This window comes from Rhineura floridana, chromosome 12, assembly GCF_030035675.1.
Source record: "Rhineura floridana isolate rRhiFlo1 chromosome 12, rRhiFlo1.hap2, whole genome shotgun sequence".
Lineage (NCBI taxonomy): Eukaryota > Metazoa > Chordata > Lepidosauria > Squamata > Rhineuridae > Rhineura > Rhineura floridana.
Window position 1 is genome coordinate 12,816,258 of NC_084491.1, and position 22,564 is coordinate 12,838,821.

The 22,564-nt window shown below is 42.7% G+C and overlaps 1 protein-coding gene across 5 annotated transcripts in view; it reads left to right on the forward strand.

The window, feature by feature from the left end:
• SORBS3 (sorbin and SH3 domain containing 3) overlaps positions 1-22,564 on the forward strand; it is a 131,868-nt gene that overhangs the window by 67,534 nt on the left and 41,770 nt on the right. For all 5 annotated transcript variants that reach the window (XM_061593340.1, XM_061593339.1, XM_061593344.1 and 2 more), the window contains exons 6-11: positions 8,205-8,268; positions 12,987-13,025; positions 13,603-13,690; positions 17,872-17,968; positions 18,407-18,466; positions 21,926-22,012. In XM_061593340.1, the coding sequence (XP_061449324.1) occupies positions 8,205-8,268; positions 12,987-13,025; positions 13,603-13,690; positions 17,872-17,968; positions 18,407-18,466; positions 21,926-22,012 (435 nt within the window). The remainder of the gene's footprint in view (positions 1-8,204; positions 8,269-12,986; positions 13,026-13,602; positions 13,691-17,871; positions 17,969-18,406; positions 18,467-21,925; positions 22,013-22,564) is intronic.

Below are 22,564 nucleotides of genomic sequence, written 5' to 3' on the forward strand. Positions count from 1 at the left end.
CGGGCTTAAGTAGAAAAACGGTTCGCTCGAAATCTCTGACTCCTGCGCGGAACCTCCCTCTGGCCAAGCCTATTTTCTCGGCGGCGCACACAAAGTGACAAAGGGCTCACACATGTCTGCTCATCGGACAGTCTAGACTCCTCAGGTGCTGGCTCCATTGAAGGGGGAGGAGACGTTTCTGGCAGGGAGGCGTTTGAAGGGCCAGACAAGGAATCTTGGGGTGGAGTTGGTGCGCGCGCGAGGTCTTGCTCCAATGGCTCTCCTAGGGCGCTTGGCAAGGGAGGGGTCTCCACGTGAGTGGGCAAATTTCCCATGGGAATCGGAGAGTGGTTGGTCGTGTCTCCACCCCCCAGATCTTCAGGAGCATCCTCCACATCTGACAACTCTCCCATCTGCAAAGCTGGGGGTGTGCCCTCAAAGAGCTCCCCCCCCCAGAGTCACTCTGCGTTGGGAAGGGGCCCTGGGGGTCCCCCACCGCCTGATCCAGCCCCCCCGGGTCACCTGGGGCTCAACAGTTGTCTTTACTTCAATCTTCTTGATGTTTAGCTGTGGTCCTGTTTTTGTGCTTTCCTCTGTAACTTCCATCAGCATTCGCTTCAAATCATTACTGGTTTCTGCTAGTAGTATAGTATCATCTGCATATCTTTTGTTGTTGTTGTTATGTGCCTCCAAGTCAACTATGACTTATAGCGACCCTATGAATCAGAGACCTCCAATATCAATAATTTAAGATATGCAGATGATACCATACTACTAGCAGAAACTGGTAATGATTTGAAACGAATGCTGTTGAACGTTAAAGAGGAAAGCACAAAAGCAGGACTACAGCTGAACGTCAAAAAGACTAAAGTAATGGCAACAGAAGATTTATGTAACTTTATAATTGACAATGAGGACATTGAACTTGTCAAGGACTCGATACCTTGGCACAGTCATTAGCCAAAATGGAGACAATAGTCAAGAAATCAGAAGAAGGCTAGGACTGGGAAGGGCAGCTATGAGAGAACTAGAAAAGGTCCTCAAATGCAAAGATGTATCACTGAACACTAAAGTCAGGATCATTCAGACCTTGGTATTCCTGATCTCTATGTATGTATGTGAAAGTTGGACAGTGAAAAAAGCAGAAAAGAGAAAAATCAACTCATTTGGAATGTGGTGCTGGAGGAGACCTTTGCGCATACCATGGACTGCAAAAAAGACAAATAATTGGGTGTTAGGACAAATTAAACCAGAACTGTCACTAGAAGCTAAAATAATGAAACTGAGGTTATCATACTTTGGACACATAATGAGAAGACATGATTCACTAGAAAAGACAATAATGATGGGAAAAACAACAGGGAGTAGAAAAAGAGGAAGGCCAAACTAGAGATGGACTGATTCCATAAATGAAGCCACAGACCTGAACTTACAAGATCTGAACAGGGTGGTTCATGACAGATGCTCTTGGAGGTCACTGATTCATATGGTCGCTATAAGTCATAGTTGACTTGGAGGCACATAACAACAACAACAAAAGATATGCAGATGATACTATACTGTCCAACTTTCACATCCATACATACAGATCAGGAATACCATGGTCTGAATGATCCTGACTTTGGTGTTTAGTGAGACATCATTGCATTTGAGGACCTTTTCTAGTTCTCTCACAGCTGCCCTCCTCAGTCCTAGCCTTCTTCTGATTTCTTGACTATTGTCTCCATTTTGGTTAATGACTGTTCCAAGGTATTGATAATCCTTGACAAGTTCAATGTACTCATTGTCAACTGTAAAGTTGCATAAATCTTCTGTTGTCATTACTTTAGTCTTTTTGATGTTCAGCTGTAGTCCTGCTTTTGTGCTTTCCTCTTTAACTTTCATCAGCTTTCGTTTCAAATCATAACTGGTTTCTGCTAGTAGTCTGGTATCGTCTATATGTCTTAAATTACTGATATTTCTCCCTCCAATTTTCATACCTCCTTCATCTTGGTCCAATCCTGATTTCCTTAGGATATGTTCTGTGTATAGATTAAACAAGTAGGGTGATAAAATAGACCCCTGTCTCACACCCTTTCTGATGGGGAACCAATCGGTTTCTCCATATTCTGTCCTTACAGTAGCCTCTTGCCTAGCATATAGCTTGCACATCAGGACAATCAGATGCTGTGGCACCTCTATTTGTTTTAAAGCATTCCATAGTTTTTCATTATCTACACAATCAAAGGCTTTGCTGTAAACTATACAGCACAGGGTGATTTCCTACTGAAATTCCTTGGTCTGTTCCATTATCCAACGTATGTTTGCAAAATGATCTCTGGTACCTCTTCCCTTTCTAAATCCAGCTTGGATGTCTGGCATTTCTTGCTCCATATATGGTGAGAGCCTTTGTGGAACCTTGAGCATTACTTTACTTGCATGGGATGCTTCCAGTCTGTGAGCCATTGTTTAGTTTTCCATATTTGTTGACAAATTTTTGTCAAAATTTGGACAGATTCAGTCTCAGTAGCTTGTAGCAACTCTGTTGGTATGCCATCTGTTCCTGGTGATTTGTTTCTTCCAAGCATTTTAAGAGCAGATTTCATCTCACATTCTAAAATTTCTGGTTCTTCATCATATGGTTCCTTCGTGAATGAATCTGTCATCCTTGCATCTCTTTTATATAGTTCTTCAGTATATTGCTTCCATCTTCCTTTTATTTCATCTCGGTCAGTCAGTGTGTTCCTCTGTTGATTATTCAATTTCCCTACCCTTGGTTTAAATTTCCCTTTAATTTCTATAATCTTTTGGAATAGGGCTCTTGTTCTACCCTTTTTGTTATCCTCTTCTACTTCTATACAATAACCATTGTAATAGTTCTCTTTGTCCCTACGTACTAGTTGCTGTACTGTTGCATTTAGGGTGTGTTTCTATGTCCTTTTGCTTTTGCTTTCCTTCTCTCTTTAACCATGTCAAGAGTTTCTTCAGTCATCCATTGAGGTCTTTCTCTCTTTTTGACTAGAGGTATTGCCTTTTTGCATTCTTCCCTGATAATGTCTCTGACTTCAATCCATAGTTCTTCAGGTTCTCTATCAACTAAGTTTAAAGCTTCAAATCTGTTCCTTATTTGATTTTTATATTCTTCTGGGATGTTATTTAAATTGTATTTTGGTGTTATGATTGCTTCTTCTTCAGCTTTACTCTGATTTTCAATATGACCAGTTCATGATCTGTACCACAGTCTGCTCCTGGTCATGTTTTTGCAGAAAGTATGGAACTTCTCCATCTTCTGCTACCAATTATATAATCAATTTGATTCCTATATTGACCATTTGGTGATGTCCACGTGTACAGTCGTCTTTTCGGTTGCTCAAAAAATGTGTTTGCAAGAAACAAATTATTGGCTTCACAGAAATCGATAAAGTCTTTCTCCTGCTTCATTTCTATCTCCTAGGCCCCATTTCCCCACAATTCCTAGTTCTTCTCTATTCCCTACTTTTGCTTTCCAGTCCCCCATGATTATCAGAACATCTTGTTTTTGTGTGTGATCAATTTCTTCCTGTACTTCTGCGTGAAATCTCTCAAATTTCTCTTCTTCTGCATTTGCCATTGGAGTGTAGACTTGGATGATAGTTATATTAATAGGTTTCCCATTAAATCTCATTGATATAATTCACTCAGACCTTGTGACATAGCTCCTAATTGCTTTTGCTACATCACTTCCCACTATTAAAGCAACCCCGTTTCTTTTTAATTTCTCATTTCCTACATAAAATATTTTGTAGTTGCCCGATTGAAAATGTCCCATTCCCGTCCATTTTAATTCACTCACACCAAGTGTTGTAATAACAAGTTTATTATAAATTACAGAGCCGTAGGCCGACACAGTATTAAAATGAGTACAGCAAGTTTTGCTATACAATTACTATAGCAATTTTACTATACAGTTTAAAACATAAAATCAGTTACAAAACATCTATTTCATTTAACTTTCTAAAACATAGTTAGCTCGTAATTTCCGAGCAGCTATCCCAAACAGAGATACCTTGTAGGTCACCTCCGAATTTAAATCAGACATTAAGAAGAGTATTTTTTCATCCTCCATGGACAACCCATAGTCATCAAACCATTTCTTAAAAGATCTAGTTCTAGGGACCTGGTATATTGGACAATGGAGTAATATATGTGGGAGACCCTCTGTTTGGGATCCACAAACACATTTTCTTAAGTCCTTCGGAATGCCAGCAATCCTGCCCTCTCTATCAGCGTTAGGCAAAGAGAGGAAACGTAGTGCTGTAAATGCATGTCTGAGGTTAATTGGGGAAGGCTGCATAAGGTATGAGGAGCAATGTATTGTATTTGCATCCGCTTGTATTTTAATATGTTTTATTATGCTGTACACCACCCTGGGAGCTTATTGCTATTGGGCGGTCTAAAAATGTAATAAAATAAAATAAATAAATAATAAATAATGATGGTCAGTTTTAAACCTCCCATACCATGGGGCCACCCTAGAATTATTTAAGGTTAGATTGTCTAGATATGCACAATGTTGGAAAATGGCTTCACGTAGCTTTTTTCCCGTTGATAGGGAGATATAATCCTTTGTAGTAAAGTGGTATCTATGTAGTATTTCATCTAATTTGCTATCCCATAAGGTAGAAGCAAATGGATGTTCAAGGCAAAGTTTTAGTAATTCCTTGCCCTGAAGTGTGTTGGCTAATCTCCTAAACTTCAGAAGGGTCAGATGAATATGCACACCCAGTGGGGGGAGGCCGGTTTCAGCTCGTAGCATAGCTGCTGAAGTTCCTGGGGGGAGGGACAATAGACGTCTAAGGAAATTATTTTGTATTGTCTCTAAAAATGAAGAGGTTTCCTTATCCCAACCCCAGACAGATGCACCGTACAAAACCTGAGGTATTACTTTAGTTTGAAAGATTTTTAAAGCTGGAGGAATCAAATTACCACCTGCCGTACGGTAAAACTTCAGGATTGCTCCCACTGTTTTTGCCGCTGTTAACTTTGTAATTTGCAAATGCCTTTTCCAAGAGAGGGTATCCGAGAAACATATTCCCAAGTATTTATACTCACGACATTGTTCCAACTGGTGGCCAGCTATTGACCAACGATGCCCTTCATACCTTTTCCTGAAAACTAGAATTTTCGTTTTCCCATAATTTATCTTTAACCCTTCATTTATACAAAGATCCTGTAGTCTCCTCAACAACTTTTTTAGACCAATAGGCACTAATGAGAGAAGGGTCATATCATCAGCATAAAACAGCGTAGACACCTTTCTGTGTCCTATAGAAGGTGGAAAGTATTGAGGACCAGATAGATCAGAGATGATATTATTTAGGAACAGATTAAAAAGCAAGGGAGCTAAAAGACAGCCTTGTTTGACGCCCCTCTCTACCACTATTGGATTTGTTAATTCCCCATTTTGGCTTACTCTTACCAAGGCATTTGTATTAGTGTATAGAGCCCTTATAAGATGTAACAGACGGCGGTTTATGTTCAGATTATATAGTTTAGACCAAAGGGCATTCCTATCTACTGAATCAAAGGCTGCGGCCAAATCGACGAATGCAACATACAAACGTCTTGTAGGGCCGATCATATTTTGTTTTGCCAAAAAGTAGAGAGTTAAACAGTGGTCGATCGGAGAGCAGCCTTTTCTAAAACCTACCTGTTCAGGATGAATAAGCTGATGTGTATCTGCCCATTGTTCTAACTTTTGAAGAAGAAACTTGCTATAAAGTTTCGAAGCTACATTTAGTAGGCTTATTGGGTGGTAATTAGAGGGGTCAAAGGGGTCGCTTTTCTTGTAGATAGGAACGATGATGTTACGTTTCCACCCTTCAGGTACAGTACCTGAGTCATTAATTCTGGAAAATAGACGGGCCAGAAGAGGGGCCCACCAATCTGGGAATTGTTTGAATATTTCAGGGGAAAGAAAATCTTCGCCCGGAGATTTATCGTTTTTCAAAGAGTCGATAAGTGATCTCACTTCATCGACGGTGACTGGGGGCCAAGCTGGCACGCTTAAAATATCATAATCCAGTAGATTACCTTGTGGAGCTATTACTGAAGAGTAGAGTCCATAAAAGTGGGCATACCAAGTTTCAGTCGAAATTCGTTCCACATTTAAAGATTTAAAAAAATTCATCCCAGATTTAACTAAGTTCCAGAATTGGCGCTCTTGTCTTTCGGAAACCGCACTAGCTAACCGCTGCCAACGAAGTTCTGCAAAATCAGCTTTTTTTTGTCTTAGAAGGTTTCGATAAGAGGCCTTCATTGATTTCAGGAGGCTATTAGATTGTTCAGATGGATACTTAAAAATCGATCGAAGAAGAAGCTTAAGTTTTCTTTTTGCTGCTCTGCAATCTTGGTCAAACCAAGAATGTGGGGGGTATATCCTAGGAGTGTCATAACTCTTTTGAATCAGACATGGTCTGAGCACGGAAATAATAGTTTCAAAAGCCAAAATAGGGTCTAGGGTATCATCTATGATTCCCTGGCGAAGTGATTGATATATATTACTCCCCAACTGGACAGCTAAGTGATCTCTTAACTTCCCCGACCAGTGAACTCTTCTCTCTGTTCCAACTTGTCTCAGTGGAGGGGTATTAGGAATGTTATTCTTACAGGCAGCTGTCTAGGGCAATACCTGTCAAAGTGTTGTAATATTGACACGTTCCATCTCTTGCTTGATAATTTGAAATTTTCCCTGGTTCATGCTTCTCACATTCCATGTTCCTGTTGTGTGTGTTGTACAACGCTGGACTCTCCTTTCACATCTGTGCACATCAGCCTCTGGGCTTCCTTTCGGCTTTGACCCAATTGCTTCATTAGTCAGAGTGCTACTTGTCCTTGTCCTTTGTTCTTCCCCAGTAGCTTGGTGAGTGCCTTCTGACCTGGGGGTCTCATCTTCCAGCACTATCTCGTGTTGCATTTTGGATACTCTGTTCATAGGGTTTTTGTGGTAAGAGGTATTCAGAGGTGGTTTACCATTGCCTTCCTCTGAGTTTGGATGCATCTTAGTCTGGTGTCTCAGCTTTGACCATTCCGCCATGGGTGCCCCTGCTACAAGTCTAGCCTCTTGGTCTAGACTCCTGACGGCATTGCTCGCAGCTTTTTCAACACTCTCAAACCCCTCACCACGTTAAGGTGTGCATCCTAGAGGTTGCAAAATGGCATCCAGGCTGAGAACACAGTCACTGCCTTAGGGAGGAAAAGTAAAGAAGCTATGCTATCCCCATTGCTAACAATAATAATAATAATAATAATAAAATTTTATTTCTAGGCCGCCTATCTGGCCGAATTAACGGCCACTCTAGGCGGCGTACATAGACTAAAATATAACATAGAGTAAAATACAACATATAATACAAAACAACAATAAGTATACTCAATCCAAACCTACCCCCATCATACAAAAATTTAAACTAAATTAGACAGAGGTCGCGAATGCCTGCCTAAAAAAACATGTTTTCAGTTCTCGGCGGAAGCCTGTCAGGGTCTGGCTGCTGACAAACTATTGGAGAATTTATCCTTGCCCTGGATAAATTTGGTGAAATGGTTCCCCCGCAATTTCTCTACTCGCAGATAGGGTAGAAAACTCTGAGAGGACATTTGTACACAATATTTATGCATTAGGAGGGAGCACATGTTCTGGAGGCTGACTACTGATTTACCATCTGCAATGTTATTCCTGCACTGACAATATAAGAGATGCTTCAAAATTTACTCCTTGGACGCTTTGGGTGTGTCTGCATGACCATTTCTGGGGGGCTCAGAGCAACTCTTGAAGTCCAGTGTTTTCAGGTCCACAGCCTGCCAGTCTGAACTGCACATTGTGGCAAAAAGGAGGGCAACTTGCAGGCTGTGTTGTGTGTCTGTGTATAACTGAATATGAAGCCTTCTCACACTAGAATGTGCACCTTTTTTTCTTTTTATGAGGAAAAATGGTAGAGTTTACAATGCTAAATTTATAAAACCAAAATAAGTGATACAATATCAGCAGGATCATCCTCAAATAAACTTGAGATCAAAAGTTTGGCACCAGTCTTTTTCCTAGTAACATTTGTCCTTGATGTGAAAATGCTAAACCAAGATTGCAGAAATCAGTGCAGATATCACCTTCTTTCCTGCCCAAAAGTCCAAACCTTATCTGACACCCCCACCCCTTCCTTCAATTTTCCTTTTTTCTGCTAGTGATTTTGCACATCTGGTTTCTGTTGCAGAGTGTGGACAGCCCCCGGGACTGGTATCGGAGCATGTTCCAGCAGATCCACAGCAAGCTTCCTGGTACTGTCTGTCAGAGCATCATACTAATTTAGTCCCAAAACCTGAATCAATAATCCTTGACAAACTATAGCCAGTATATTATCTACCCAATGAGATGTACTCCTAAAGCACAGATCCTTACAGATATTGAGCAGCCCCTAGTGGTTAAAATCTTGTCTTCTAGGCTGCCGGTTGCTGCCTGTTCTGGGGCTTGGGAAGTGTAACTGTGACTCTAAAATTTGACAAGTGCAAGAGGGGCTGCAAGCTTGGCCACTAAGGAGACTTAGCCATAAACACACCTGGTGGCTTTAGGCAAGCTTAACCTCATCCCCCGAAATATAATATGGGAATCTGGAAACAGACGCAGGTAACTGCTGTATTTTATATATTACTGAAAAATGGAGGAATCGGTAACTACTATGGGTTGTCTGATTCAGGCAGCTTTTGGCTTTTTTCAGTTTCTCATTTTTCCAGTCTTCAGTTCTCCACATTTCTACATCAGTTTGCTTTTTTTTAAAGTCCACATAAAAATTCATCAGCGTTTTAGTGTAAATTTCTCTGATTTTAATGCAATTTTGCCTTATCTGCACATTTTTACAAAGCAGTTTTCCTAATATACTGCATTTTTGTATATTATTTTCACTAAGATATGCATGCTGCATGCATGTTTTACCCTGGCATATGCATTTCTATACACATTACTTTGCTGGAGAACTGCATTGCAAAATTCCAGAGAAATGTGAATATCGAAGGATGGCTGGGCTTAGATTCACATATTGTTTTGGAAAGTGTGAATTAGATAGGTTTGCCTTTGAATGCAAACTGAATTGAATTTCTCCCCCATCCGTAGTAACTACTCACTTCTTTGTCTTAGAAGTCCCAGGTGCAACCTGAAACCTGCACAGCATCTAGCAAAGTCTAATCTTATTAAGTCTTCAGTCTTCTACAACTTTATTCTAAGCTTATGACTAAATGCAGACTTTGTGTTTACAACATCAAGCCAACTTCTCTACCTTTCTTGCCCCCCCCCCGCCAAGCCTTATTTAACATCCAACTTGATGACAAGTTCTGGAGAATTCAAAGGTTTACTCAGTATTTTGTGACATTTTGGCTGTTCATGATAAAGATATTGTCCAACTGTGGAGTTTGGACTTTTATTTTTTTGTGGACCAACATGCCTTCCGTTCCATTTTATAGGGATAATACTGGCTTACCCTACAGAGTTGTTCTTGAGAGCCAGAGCAAACAGCATACTCATCATGGTGATTTGCATCTCTGTAACAGGCTTCGCACCACCCCAGGTATATTAATGCTGTGTGAGTAGAGCCCAGAATATGACAGAATAAGAATAAGAGTGATAAGCGGCGGTAACGCAGCTGAGCTCTGCTCATGGCCGGAGTTCGATTCCGACAAAAGGAGGAAGTCGAATCTCTGGTAAAAGGGGTCAAGGTCCACTCAGCCTTCCATCCATTCGTGGTCGGTAAAATGAGTACCTGGCATATGCTGGGGGGTAAAGAAAGGCCGGGGAAGGAACTGGCAATCCCACCCCATATATATGGCCTGCCTAGTAAACGTTGCAAGATGCCACCCTAATAGTCGGAAACGACTCGCACTACAATTGCAGGGACACCTTCACCTTAAGGACAGAATATGGAGAAACCGATTGGTTCCCAGTCAGAAAGGGTGTGAGACGGGGGCATATCTTATCACTCTATTTGTTTAATCTATATGCAGAATATATCATACAGAAAGCAGGATTGGATCAAGATGAAAGATTTGTGAAAATTGGAGGGAGAAATATCAATAATTTAAGATATGCAGATGATACCATACTACTAGCAGAAACCAGTTGTGATTTGAAACGAATGCTGTTGAACGTTAAAGAGGAAAGCACAAAAGCAGGACTACAGCTGAAAAGACTAAAGTAATGGCAACAGAAAATTTATGTAACTTTATAGTTGACAATGAGGACATTGCTCTTGTCAAGGACTCAATACCTTGGCACAGTCATTAACCTAAATGGAGACAATAGTCAAGAAATCAGAAGAAGGCTAGGACTGGGAAGGGCAGCTATGAGAGAACTAGAAAAGGTCCTCAAATGCAAAATTGTATCACTGAACACTAAAGTCAGGATCATTCAGACCATGGTATTCCTGATCTCTATGTATGAATGTGAAAATTGGACAGTGAAAAAAGCAGAAAAGAGAAAAATCAACTCATTTGAAATGTGTTGGAGGAGAGCTTTGCACATACCACGGACCGCAAAAAAGACAAATAATTCGGTGTTAGAACAAATTAAACCAGAACTATTACTAGAAGCTAAAATGATAAAACTGAAGTTATCCTACTTTGGACACATAATGAGAAGACAGGATTCACTAGAAAAGACAATAATGATGGGAAAAACAGATTGTTGTTATGTACCTTCAAGTCGATTACGACTTATGGCGACCCTATGAATCAGCGACCTCCAAGAGCATCTGTCATGAACCACCCTGTTCAGATCTTGTAAGTTCAGGTCTGTGGCTTCCTTTATGGAATCAATCCATCTCTTGTTTGGTCTTCCACTTTTTCTACTCCCTTCTGTTTTCCCCAGCATTATTGTATTTTCTAGTGAATCATGTCTTCTCATGATGTGTCCAAAGTATGATAACATCAGTTTCATCATTTTAAGCTTCTAGTGACAGTTCTGGATTAATTTGTTCTTACACCCAATTATTTGTCTTTTTCGCAGTTCATGGTATGCACAAAGCTCTCCTCCAGCACCACATTTCAAATGAGCTGATTTTTCTCTTATCCGCCTTTTTCACTGTCCAACTTTCACATCCATACATAGAGATCAGGAATACCATGGTCAGAATGATCCTGACTTTAGTGTTCAGTGATACATCTTTTCATTTGAGGACCTTTTCTAGTTCTCTCAAAGCTGCCCTACCCAGTCCTAGCCTTCTTCTGATTTCTTGACTACTGTCTCCATTTTGGTTAATGACTGTTCCAAGGTATTGATAATCCTTGACAAGTTCAATGTCCTCATTGTCAACTTTAAAGTTACATAAATCTTCTGTTGTCATTACTTTAGTCTTTTTGACGTTCAGCTGTAGTCCTGCTTTTGTGCTTTCCTCTTTAACTTTCATCAGCATTCGTTTCAAATCATTACTGGTTTCTGCTAAGAGTATGGTATCGTCTGCATATCTTAAGTTATTGATGTTTCTCCATCCCATTTTCACACCTCCTTCATCTTGGTCCAATCCCACTTTCCGTATGATATGTTCTGCATACAGATAAGGGAAAAACAGAAGGGGGTAGAAAAAGAGGAAGGCCAAACAAAGATGGATTGATTCCATAAAGGAAGCCACAGACCTGAACTTACAACATCTGAACAGGTTGGTTTATAACAGATGCTACTGCAGGTCACCATAAGTCAAAATTGACTTGAAGGCATATAACAATGAGTAGAGGCCATCATTGTAAGTTTCTCTGCTTGTGATGCAAGTCAGTGGTGTTTACCAAGTTAGTGGAGGAGGAGACCTAAGTTAGACCACCCACATTTCCTTTGCAAATCATTCTGTGCTTCCAAGTATATACCATGACTCCAGAGGGTCCAAAGTCCTCTATGACATGTCCTTTCCTTCTTTCACTTCCTTTTATTTGTCTAACATGCTCCGTGCACAGACCTCATTTCTGTAATTGTGTTCAGGGCTGGAGTCAGTACATGGCATCCTTGGGCAGCTGCCTGACCCCCTCATTATTTCTTTGCTTGGCTTGGCATTCTGAGCAGCACAAGACAGATGGATCTAGCAACTCTTAATTTTCAACCAAGCCCCTAATCTAGAGTTGCTTTGGGGCATGGTGGGAAATCAAAATCAAAAGTGGGGATGGGGGAGAAAATTGGTTTGGTTCACATTAAAATGCACATCCTGAAACAAAACATGAACCAAAATGCTTCCTTTAAAATGTGCACTATTTTGAATTTTGCAACTCTCCAACCAAAGTGTTCATAAAAATGCATATATTAGTAAAATTAATATATAAAATGCATTATGTTAAGAACTCCTGCATAAGCTGTTTTTGGTGCTACTTTTGGCTGCTGACCAGTTGGCATTGACCCATGACAGAGCCTTTTCAGTGATGGTTCCCCATTTATGGTGTGTCTGTCTCCCTCATTATTGACCTTCAGGAGAAATTAAAAAACATTCCTGTTTACTCAGGCATCTGATGGCTGAAATCCATGGCCATGGCAACCATGAAATTAATAACTGTGAGGGTACGCGGTTGCTTTTAAATGGTTTTAGATGGTTTTAAATTGTTTTTAGATGTTTAAATATGTTTCTATTTTCTTTTAAGTTGCATTGTTTTAACATTTTGATGTTTGCCGTCCTGGGCTCCTTTGGAAGGAAGGGCAGGATAAAAATGTAATAAATATATAAATTAGAAGAAAGCACTAAGATGCTGACAAATTTTCATGAGGACTTAAAAACAAATCACAAACTGATGCGGAAATGTGGAGAACTGGACTTAAGACTGGAAACAAGAGAAATGAAAAGAAACTGAAATTGACAAATTCATCTATCCCTAAAGTGTGGCTAGACCCAGCTGCACACAAGACCTCCTCAGAACACTGCCAGCACAGCCGGTTAAGCCCTCAAAGGCCCACTGAAAGTGGAAGAGGCCCACCTGAGACACGAAGGCCACCTCAACCTGGAGCACGTTCTGTCTGAGTATCTCCCTTTTTCTTCCAGAACCAGAACTGGATTGGGATTTCTCCTACAACTCTAGAGGTACGGATTGGTTCCTGCTTCTCAGTGAGCAGCCTAGATGTCATTGGGGAAGTGCCAGGTCATTTTATACAGAACAGATTATTCCCAAATATTGTGTCAGGAACAACCATTGTGTCATGTGTGAGCCTTCAGTGTGGATGTTGGGAAAACCCAATGCAAAAGGCTAAGGGATGGTTAATTTATTGATCAGAAGTGGGTACCAAAGAAAAGCAGAAATCTATGGGTGCATCTTTGAGCCATGCTGATAGAGGTAAAACACTTGGAGCGCTTCTCTCCAGATCTGTTCCTCTCAAAATTTTGGGGCAGCTCTACAGGAGCCATATTCTGGAATTCTTTCTCCAGCTATTCCTTATCTAGACCCACTGCAGGGAGGAGAAATCACAATGTTTCACCCAGCCAGCATGGCCAATGTTCAGGAATGATAGGAGCTGCAATCCAGCAACTCCTGGAGGGCACCACCCTGGCAACCACTGGTCTAAAGGGGGCTTGTGTGTGTATGCATGGGGTTACTGAGATGAGGCCTAGCAGGACAAACACTGTTGTCTTCTCCAGAGAACTATCATTTTGTCTCTTCCAGATCCCAAACCTCCAGGGTTCATGCAGAAAAGGCGATCTCCAGACCTGATGTCAAGCAGTTCACCATGTCAACAGAATAGCTTGGATTGGTGAGTACAGTACGAGTGAGAAGAGACATGAGTCCTCCTGTGGAAGAGTACAGCTGCAACATTCCAGCGTACAGAGAGAAGCTAAAGCCATAGTGGAAAGTTGGGGGACCTTTTTTTCTGTAAAGCTGCAATGGAGAAACTCAAGACTCGGGAGGAGAAAACCTGTCCCTCCAAACCTCTCTGTCGAGTCCTCTGTTTGCATCCTTCTTGAGTGTTTTTGCCTGTCTGGAATGTGCCCTTGAACTCTGATGCTCCTTCATGCTTGCCTGGATGGAAGATAGAGAGGGATGTGTATACAAACTAGCCTGCAGTCCAGAGGTAAAATTCATTACTGTGCCCACTTTTGTCTCTGACTCTGGCATGTTGCCCCTGGAAGACTTCCCAGAAGGGAATGCGGCCCTTGGACTGAAAAACGTTCCTCACCCTCGCTGGGACCACATGCCCTCAAGGGGCCACATGTTGGTGGAGGATAGAGCAGAAACCAATGGTGTGTAGGGTTAGAGCAAAAAATGGTGGGCATCATACCTCTTTCTCTCTGTCTCTCCCTCCTTCTCTCTCTGTTTCTTCCTCCCCATCCAGCAAGCTGCTGGACGAGAGACATATTGTTCTTGCCAGAGGTCTCTGAACTAATAACTGATTGCAGAGGCCTTTTGAAATAAGGCCAGGAGCTGTAGGTTGCCCACCACTGCCTTAGACCCATCAAGAGACACTTGAATAAACACAGAGAGATGGGAAGATGCATCATCCTAGGACATATTGACACTACAGTCTTAAAACTGATTTGCAGTGCAATCCAGGCATGTTTACTCAGAAGCAAGTCTGTCTCAAGTAAAAGGAGCTTAATCCCAAGAAACTATGCATCTAGTCTGCAAAGGATAACTCATCTATTTGAATCCATGTGTGTTCCAGTACCCAGTTGACACACTAGGGGGAGCTGTGGGGCATGCCAACAGAAAGTGGATTTTAGACTTGTGCTTGGAGGAATGGTTTGCTGTGAAATCAGTTAATGTGTAAATGTGTCCTTGATATATTTATAAGTGATATATTTATAAGTGATATATTTACATGTTCCAATTTCCGGGTAGCCCCACCGATTCCATCGGAAACATGGGTTTCCCACTTTTCCAGCATCTTTGGAGGCAACATAAGTTCACCCTCTGTAGCTCCAGGGAATTTTTCCACCCTGCCATCTCCCAACTCCGAAATTTTGGATTTAATTTCCCAGCTCCGCCCTGGCAAGGCCCCAGGTGAGGATATGATTCCCCCTGAGGCATTCTTATCAGATGCCAACTGGTGGGCACCAGTATTGGCATCTCTATTTACCTATATTAATGCGACTGGTGTTATCCCTTCAGGTTGGCGCTCCAGCATAGTTGTCCCTATATTCAAGAAGGGAGAGGCCTCAGACCTGAGGAATTACAGACCTGTCAGCCTTCTGGATGTCACCTCCAAATTATACGGACAATATTTATTAAATAAGCTCCTCGCCTGGGAAGCTAATAATTCCATCTTTTACGAGGAGCAAGCGGGATTCAGGAAAGGCAGGAGCACCATCGATCAGGCATTTGTTTTGCAGCACGTAATTTGCAAATCCATCGGGGGCCCAAACAAATCCCTGTATGTAGCTTTCGTAGACCTCACTTCCGCGTTTTGATCTTATAGATAGGGAGCTATTATGGCAAAACATGGCCCAGACCAATATTGATAAGAGACTGTTTCATCTTATTCGGTCTCTCCACCAAGCCAATTCCTTGCAGGTGCGCTTGGGCCTGCAGGGTACTCTCTCTCGAGCGATTCAGATCAAAAGAGGAGTGAAGCAGAGTTGCATTTTGGTCCCTTTTTTATTTAATTTTTTCATAAACGACATTGTTCCTGCAATGACCTCTCCCTCTTTTTTCCCCCCTTCCATCGGCAACCGCAAGATCTCCCTCCTGCTCTACGCTGATGATCTGGCTTTGTTATCTCTAAATAAAATCGGCCTTAAAAGAATGTTAACCCGGCTTGGCACCAATTGTTCAGAGCACCGCTTGACAATTAATTACACCAAAACTAAGATTATGACCTTTGGTAAGAAGAGGACAATTACAAACTGGGTCCTTAATGGACACTCCCTTGAACAGGTTCGCCTATTTAAATATCTGGGCATTTGTTTCACCGAAAACCTTTCTTGGGAGTCCCACCTAAGGTCAATTAAATTTGTTGGTGCCAGATCCTCAGCACAACTCAGGAGGTTTTTTTACGTCAGAGGGGGCCAACTGGTCAGCCCAATGATCAAGGTCTTCGTTGCAAAAATTTTAGCCTCCATATTATATGGAGCGGAACTCTGGGGGGAACTTGTAAAGCGGAAGATAGAAATCCTGCAAAACAAGTTCCTGAGACAGACCTTAGGGCTCCCCGTGGGAACCCCTGCTGCGCATCTCAGAGCAGAGCTCGGCCTACCCTCACTGGCAGCCAGAATAGATTTGGCTTTCTTCAGATACTTCCCTTACCAAACAGTGCTCGGAGGAGCAATTGAAAGATAGGGGATGGGCCTCTCACTACCAAAAAATGCTAGAGTGGTACAATCTCCCCTTGCCGGAGTTTTTGACTCTTAGTCCGCGTGCCCTTAGGGGTAGGATTTTCAACCAGGATGCGGCCCGAGACCAGGTGTCTATCTTAATAGCTTCCTTTTCCCCATGGTACCCCCAACTCAAACTTAATCATGTTAAGTCACAGTACCTAGAGGTCTTAACACACGCTCCATTACGTAGAGCCTTCTCGGAACTCTGATTCCAACAGATGCCTTCTGCCTATTTAGATGGGAGATACCTAGGAATCCCACTAGAGAAACGGAGTTGTATTTTTGGATGTAACTCTGTAGAAGACATCGCCCATTATTTGTTGCACTGTCCGCTGTACGACAACCCCAGACAGAAATTCCTGGCCCCTCTCATCCATCTTTCGCCAGGCAAATGCCCCCAGGAGCTGGTAGTGGAGTTATTGAGCGATAATGTTAAACAGGTGACGGTCTCCGTGGCCAACTTTGCGTTGGCCGCTAGGAAGCTGCGTATGATTTATATCCAAGATCTTAAAGCTTTTAATGTTTTGTAAATGGTTTTAGCTGTGTTTATCTGTTGATGTTTTATAATTGCTGTATTTTGCGATGGCCTATGGCTAAAAGCAATAATAAATTACTACTAAGTATATTTATAAGTCATCCTTATCACTTGACCACTCTTAGTTGAGTGTGTGAACTGCCTCCACTGAGAGCATTGGTGATATGAAAGCACCCTCTGCAGTGTCTTGAGCTTCTACAACATGCACTGCACAATCCCTTGAATGTTGCCATCACCTAGCAAGGAACATGGGCGTATGAATGATGCCCCCTGAGAGAAATGAATTGAGGGGGCAGAGAATGCAGAACACAAACAAGGCTGGCCCTGCCATTAGGCAGAGTAAGGCACCTGCCTCAGGCAGCAGATGATGGGGAGGGGATGGGAGACCAGCAGCAAGGTGTTGGAGGACAGAGGTGTGTGTGCCATATGGCCTGCTTGCTGTGTCCCCTACGTTAACCTGCAGCCCACAGGTGTGGTGAAGCGTGCTTCCTTGTGTAAGATTCACCTGTCAGTTTGGTGAACTGTACGTGAAATACAAGGGGGAGCCCTCTCATCTTTCATTTCAGGCAACAAAAAAATGTTGGAAGGACCATAGCTGAGTGGTAGAGTGCTTTGCATGCAGAAGGTCCCAGGTGTAGTCCCCAGCATCTCCAGGAGGGGCTGGGAATGTCCCCTGCCTGAAACTTTGGAGAACTGCTACTAGTCAGAGTAGACCACTGTTCTTCAACCTTGGATTCCCAGATGTTTGTTGGATTACATCATCATTGGCCATTGGCTAAGCTGGCTGGCTGGGGTTGATGGGAGCTGTAGTCCAACTACAACTGGGTACCTAAGGTTGAAGAACAGTGGTGTGTAGACACTGCTGAGGCTAGATGGACCAATGGCCTGACTCAGTATAAGTTCCAGAAATGTTCTGGGCCAGCCAGCCCTGGGGCTAAGATAGCTATCCTTTTTGCAACCCTTCCTGTTTTAGAAGCAACCCCTGCTAAAATGTGCCTGTCTTTGCAAACTCAAGGGAGATAGTCACAGGGACAAGAAGCGGAGGAACTCACTGCACCTTTGAGATTCTCTTCTGTTTCTCTTTAGGAAAAATTGGGAAGCAGCTCATGCTCTCGCCATGGAGCCCAGGAGCATTTTCGACTATGAACCTGGGAAGTCATCCATCCTCGATTATCCCAGCTCGGTATGCGGCCCTCCCTGGTTTTAGTTGGGTAGTGTTCATTGACTGAACTAGCAGTAGATCCAGATTGTGTCTGGACTGGATCATGGATGGTCAATAAATTGCCTGAAGCACAGTGGAACACCCAGACTGCAGTGCTGTGCACAATTCCTGACAAGCCAGTGCCATTGAACTCAGTGGGACACGTTGTTCATCTATAGTGTCATGCTGCACAACTCATTGTGCTCAAATGGAATATAAGAAAGCCCGGATGTTGAACAATAGTTGCAACACCATATGGAGAATTACTTTTTGTAGCGGGAAGTCCCAGCCAGCTGCCCCCTCCTCCCTCCACTCATCCATAGTCCTAATTAAGACCAAGGGATGCATGGTAAGGTTTGATCATTCTCTCCAATATTGCAGCCTCTTTACTGATGTTTTGTCCTTTGTTGCCCTTTACAGCCTAAGAAGCCCCTTGTGGCATCTTCAGCTCAATGCCTGCCACCCTCCCCACCAATCGAGGTGAGTGCTACTCTGCACTGCCAAGGGAAATGCATGCTTAGCCTGTGGTTGCAAAGCCAGAACTGGGTCCCAGCCAAGCATATGCTATAAACTTCCTTGCAAAAAAACCCAGCTTGGAGACTAATATAGCAAGCAGGAGGGGATGGTTCTGTGCTTGAGATCCTCCCTGCAGGGTTCTCCCAAGACGGCTGGAGTGCAGCTGTGTTTACTGGCTTCCATGGAGTAGGATTCTTTGTTATTTCCTCTCCCCTCCTCCTCTGCCTTGAACATTGTCCTCCACACTGTAGACACTGCCAAGACCTATATGCTGTGGATAAGGAAGAATGTTCGAGGTCACGATACAGAGCAAGAGCAATGCTGCTGTAGTCCCCAAATGAGTCACACAAAGCCAGGTGTACCTTTTGTGCTATAGTCAGGGTCACGTATACTCCACACTAACGTAAAATATTTAAAATCCGTGTCCAAATAAATCAGATTCCACATAAATAAATGGTAGTTTCTGTGACTGATATAAATTGTGCGAATGAAGCAAATGAAATAAAATTTCTCCTGTTTTGTATAATGTATTCATCCTGCAGTTTTAAAAAACAACTTTGCATATTTTTTCTGATTTTGCTGCAGATAGAAAGGGGCAGGAAATGATGCAGGTAACACAGTAGGCCAACCCACAATTACACTCTGGTTTCTAGGATTACAGCAGGCATGGCCCATATGCTTTCAAGCAGAGCTTGGAAAAGTTACTTTTTTGAACTACAACTCCCATCAGCCCTAGGCAACATGGCCACTGGATTAGGCTGATGGGAGCTGTAGTTCAAAAAAGTAACTTTTCCAAGCTCTGCTTTCAAGACTATCTTTGCAGCCATGAGAACCAGAGCCTTTGTTTTAAATAAAATGGTGAGACTCTCAGGAAGCAAAACCCTGTGTCCAGTATTGCATTTTGCACTCTTGTTGAATCGTGGCATATACATGTCCCTCATTATAGCATCTCAATATCTTTGCCATTATGACATTATTGTTCCTTTTCACACTGAAATCCATCTTCCTCCCTGAAAATCAAGGACATCCTTGATTTTGATGTAATGTTTGCAATCACTCTAAATTGCTGCCCTGTAACTCAGTTGTTCTGACATGCCTGTTATGCAACCTAATGGTTAGTAGCCGCTTGAGGCCACATTGGTGCCACGACAACAAGAAGTAACTTCCAGAGAGGTATCGTAGCTGTATTAGTCTGTTGCAGCAAAACAACAGAGAATTTTGTGGCACCTGTACGGACCAATGGAATTATTAACATATCTTTTCATGGACTAGAGTCCACTTCATCAAATGCTTGATGTGAGTTTCCACAACAGTGAAAACACTTTCAGGTACTCACAACCTATCCTTTCTTTTCCAGAGTTTGTTTGCATATTTAAAACATTTGATTACTCTGCTTTTCAGCGCAAGGCTGCCAGAGCCACTTTGCAATACCAAGATATAAAACAACAATACGTTAAAATCCACAGCAATATCCCAACCATATCAAATTCATGTTAAAAGTGAAAAGAGGTGAAAAGCCTGGGGATTATTTTTTTTTTAGTGATCCTGGCACCTCTCTCTCCAAAGAGACTTCCAAAACCAGGGCACTACCATAGGAAGGCCTGACTTGGTATAGCAAGGAGATGTCCCTTGTTTTAAGACATTCTTAGCACCCACTTTGCTCCTCCCCTGAAGTACATGAGATATACAAATCAGGTTTGTGGCATTGTGAAAGTTAAGTCATGGCTTGTTGCTGGCTTGCTGATGGTGACTTGTAAAGGAGCAACACAATCCCTGGTTTGGAGATAATGGGAAGCCCAAACTTCCTGGTTCATTTTCCCCACTCAAGCATCAGCTAGGGTTCGGGGAGAAATTTTATGCCATTTGCACTGACCTACCTAATTCACACTTCTCAAAACACTGTGTGAACTGAAATACAGCTATCATTCAAAATTCACATTCTGTGAATTTTGCAGATTTGGTCTCCAACCAAAAATTATGTGCAAAAATTCATATATTAGGGGAAATAACATTATAATCCATTACATTAGGGGAAATTGCTTGCAAAATGTACATTGCATTTACTGTACATTTAGAAATGCATACTAAGATGATGATGAATTTTCGTGAGGACTTTTTAAACACACACACAAACTGATCTGAAATGTAGAGAACTGAATTTTACAACTGGAAAAATGAGAAACAGAGAGAAACTGAAATTGACATTCCTAGCATCAGCGCTCTGCTCAACCATAGTAAGCCATAATCAGGGGTGTCGCTACCGGGGTGCGGAGGATGCGGCCTGCACCCGGGTGTCACCATGAGGGAGGTGACACCCAGAGCCGCCCCGCCCCGTGCCGTTGCCCAACAAGGCTGCTCCAACTCCTCGGAGGCGGGTGGGCGGGCGAGACCGGGAGCAGCATCGGCGGGGTGAGGGAGGCGCGCCGGAGTTCCCAGGCCTTCTCCGGCTGTGTGCTCCTCCAGTGTGCGCCCTCCCAGGGGCATGGACGGGGTGGCTGGCCTCGAGTGTGCGCGCGTGCAAGCCCAGCCACCTCATCCATGCCCCTGGGAGGGCGCGCACCAGAGGTCTGCACCCCCACACACTTCCGCTAGTGACGCCGCTGGCCATAATAAGCCAGAATGTCTTATCCCATACAGCCTCCTGTGAATTCCAACTTTTTCCAAAGGTGAGCCTCATCATGTGCAAAGACCTACAACTCTTCATAAAAACATTTGGCTCCCCTCAATATAACTCTTTTGTTTGAAGGAGCTTTGTCCATGATTGTAATATGTGCAACAGACTTCTACCATTCATTTTTTTTAAGTATCCTTGTGTAGCCTCGTTCTCACTGTGGCAGAACAGTGCCTGGGCTGAACCACTTCACTCTGCAGGTGGGTGCACTGATCACATGATGGAACACACCTCCATTTAAAAAAAAAGTTGTTGCACATAGAAAATTAATGTGTAAGTTAGTTCTATGCTAACCTTTTGCCTGACATGCTAGCTTCCTGTGTATAAGATTGTTTTCCTCCATTTCATTGTGTGAACCCCCACCTGCAGGCTGAATCGAGCACAGATTTACTATCTCAGTGAAAAATGAGGCCTCTCTGGCCATAGCTGCACCTGTCCATCTCTGCATTGTGTCCTTAAGGTTACACTCTCGTGCGTGCGTGTGTGTGCGCGCGTGCACGTGTGTGTACTTGAAAGGCTGCCCCATTAAACTCAGTGGAATTTCTTCTATGTATGTAGTATCTGGTGGCTGCCCAGCACATTTTAGCCTTTTCATATGGCAGTGCCTGCACCTTGGGACAACACATGCCTTCAAGCCTTAAATCTTGTTCCCTGGTATTTCTGACTCATCCAATAGCTGTGGGGCTGTTTGCTGTGGCCGCTGCAGGCCGTTACCTACAGTCACCAAGTTGCATATTTCTACCCTCTCTCAGGAGTTACTGGAAAAGGAGCTGGAGCAGCTCAGTGAAGAGCTTGACAAGGACCTTAGAGCCATTGAGCTACGACAGCTTGCTCTTAAGGTAACTCTCTCCTTGCTGCCCATGCTTTCGGTGGCCATGGCTTTCTGCTACGAACATGGCTGTCTGGATGCCATATTAGCATGCATATCTTCTCCACCATTCTTGTGCCATTTGTGCTGAATAAAGAACTGCAGTGAACCCTTCCCCAAAATTTAGAGGACAGCAGCATTCCAAATCCATACTCAACCTTAGCAACTCTGTTGTTCTTTGGCTCTGCTTTTGAGCCTTTTAACAGCAGTCTGACACAAAGGAATTAGCACTGTAAACCTAGGCTTGTCTGCTCAGAAGTAAGACTCACTGAGTTAAGTGGACCTACTCCCAGGTAACATTGTATAGGACTGCAGCCTAATAGAATATAGCAGTGGTTCCCAATTTTTTTCCCCACAGACCACTTGAAAATTGCTGAGGGTCTTAGCGGACTACTTAATGATTTTTCTGCCTGTTGTAACCATTGTAATGCATGGTGCTAGATATCTTTAATTGCATTTATATTGCTTCTTTTACTTCTTGTATTGTATTTCAATTTGAGTTCCACAGAATTCACACTTTTAA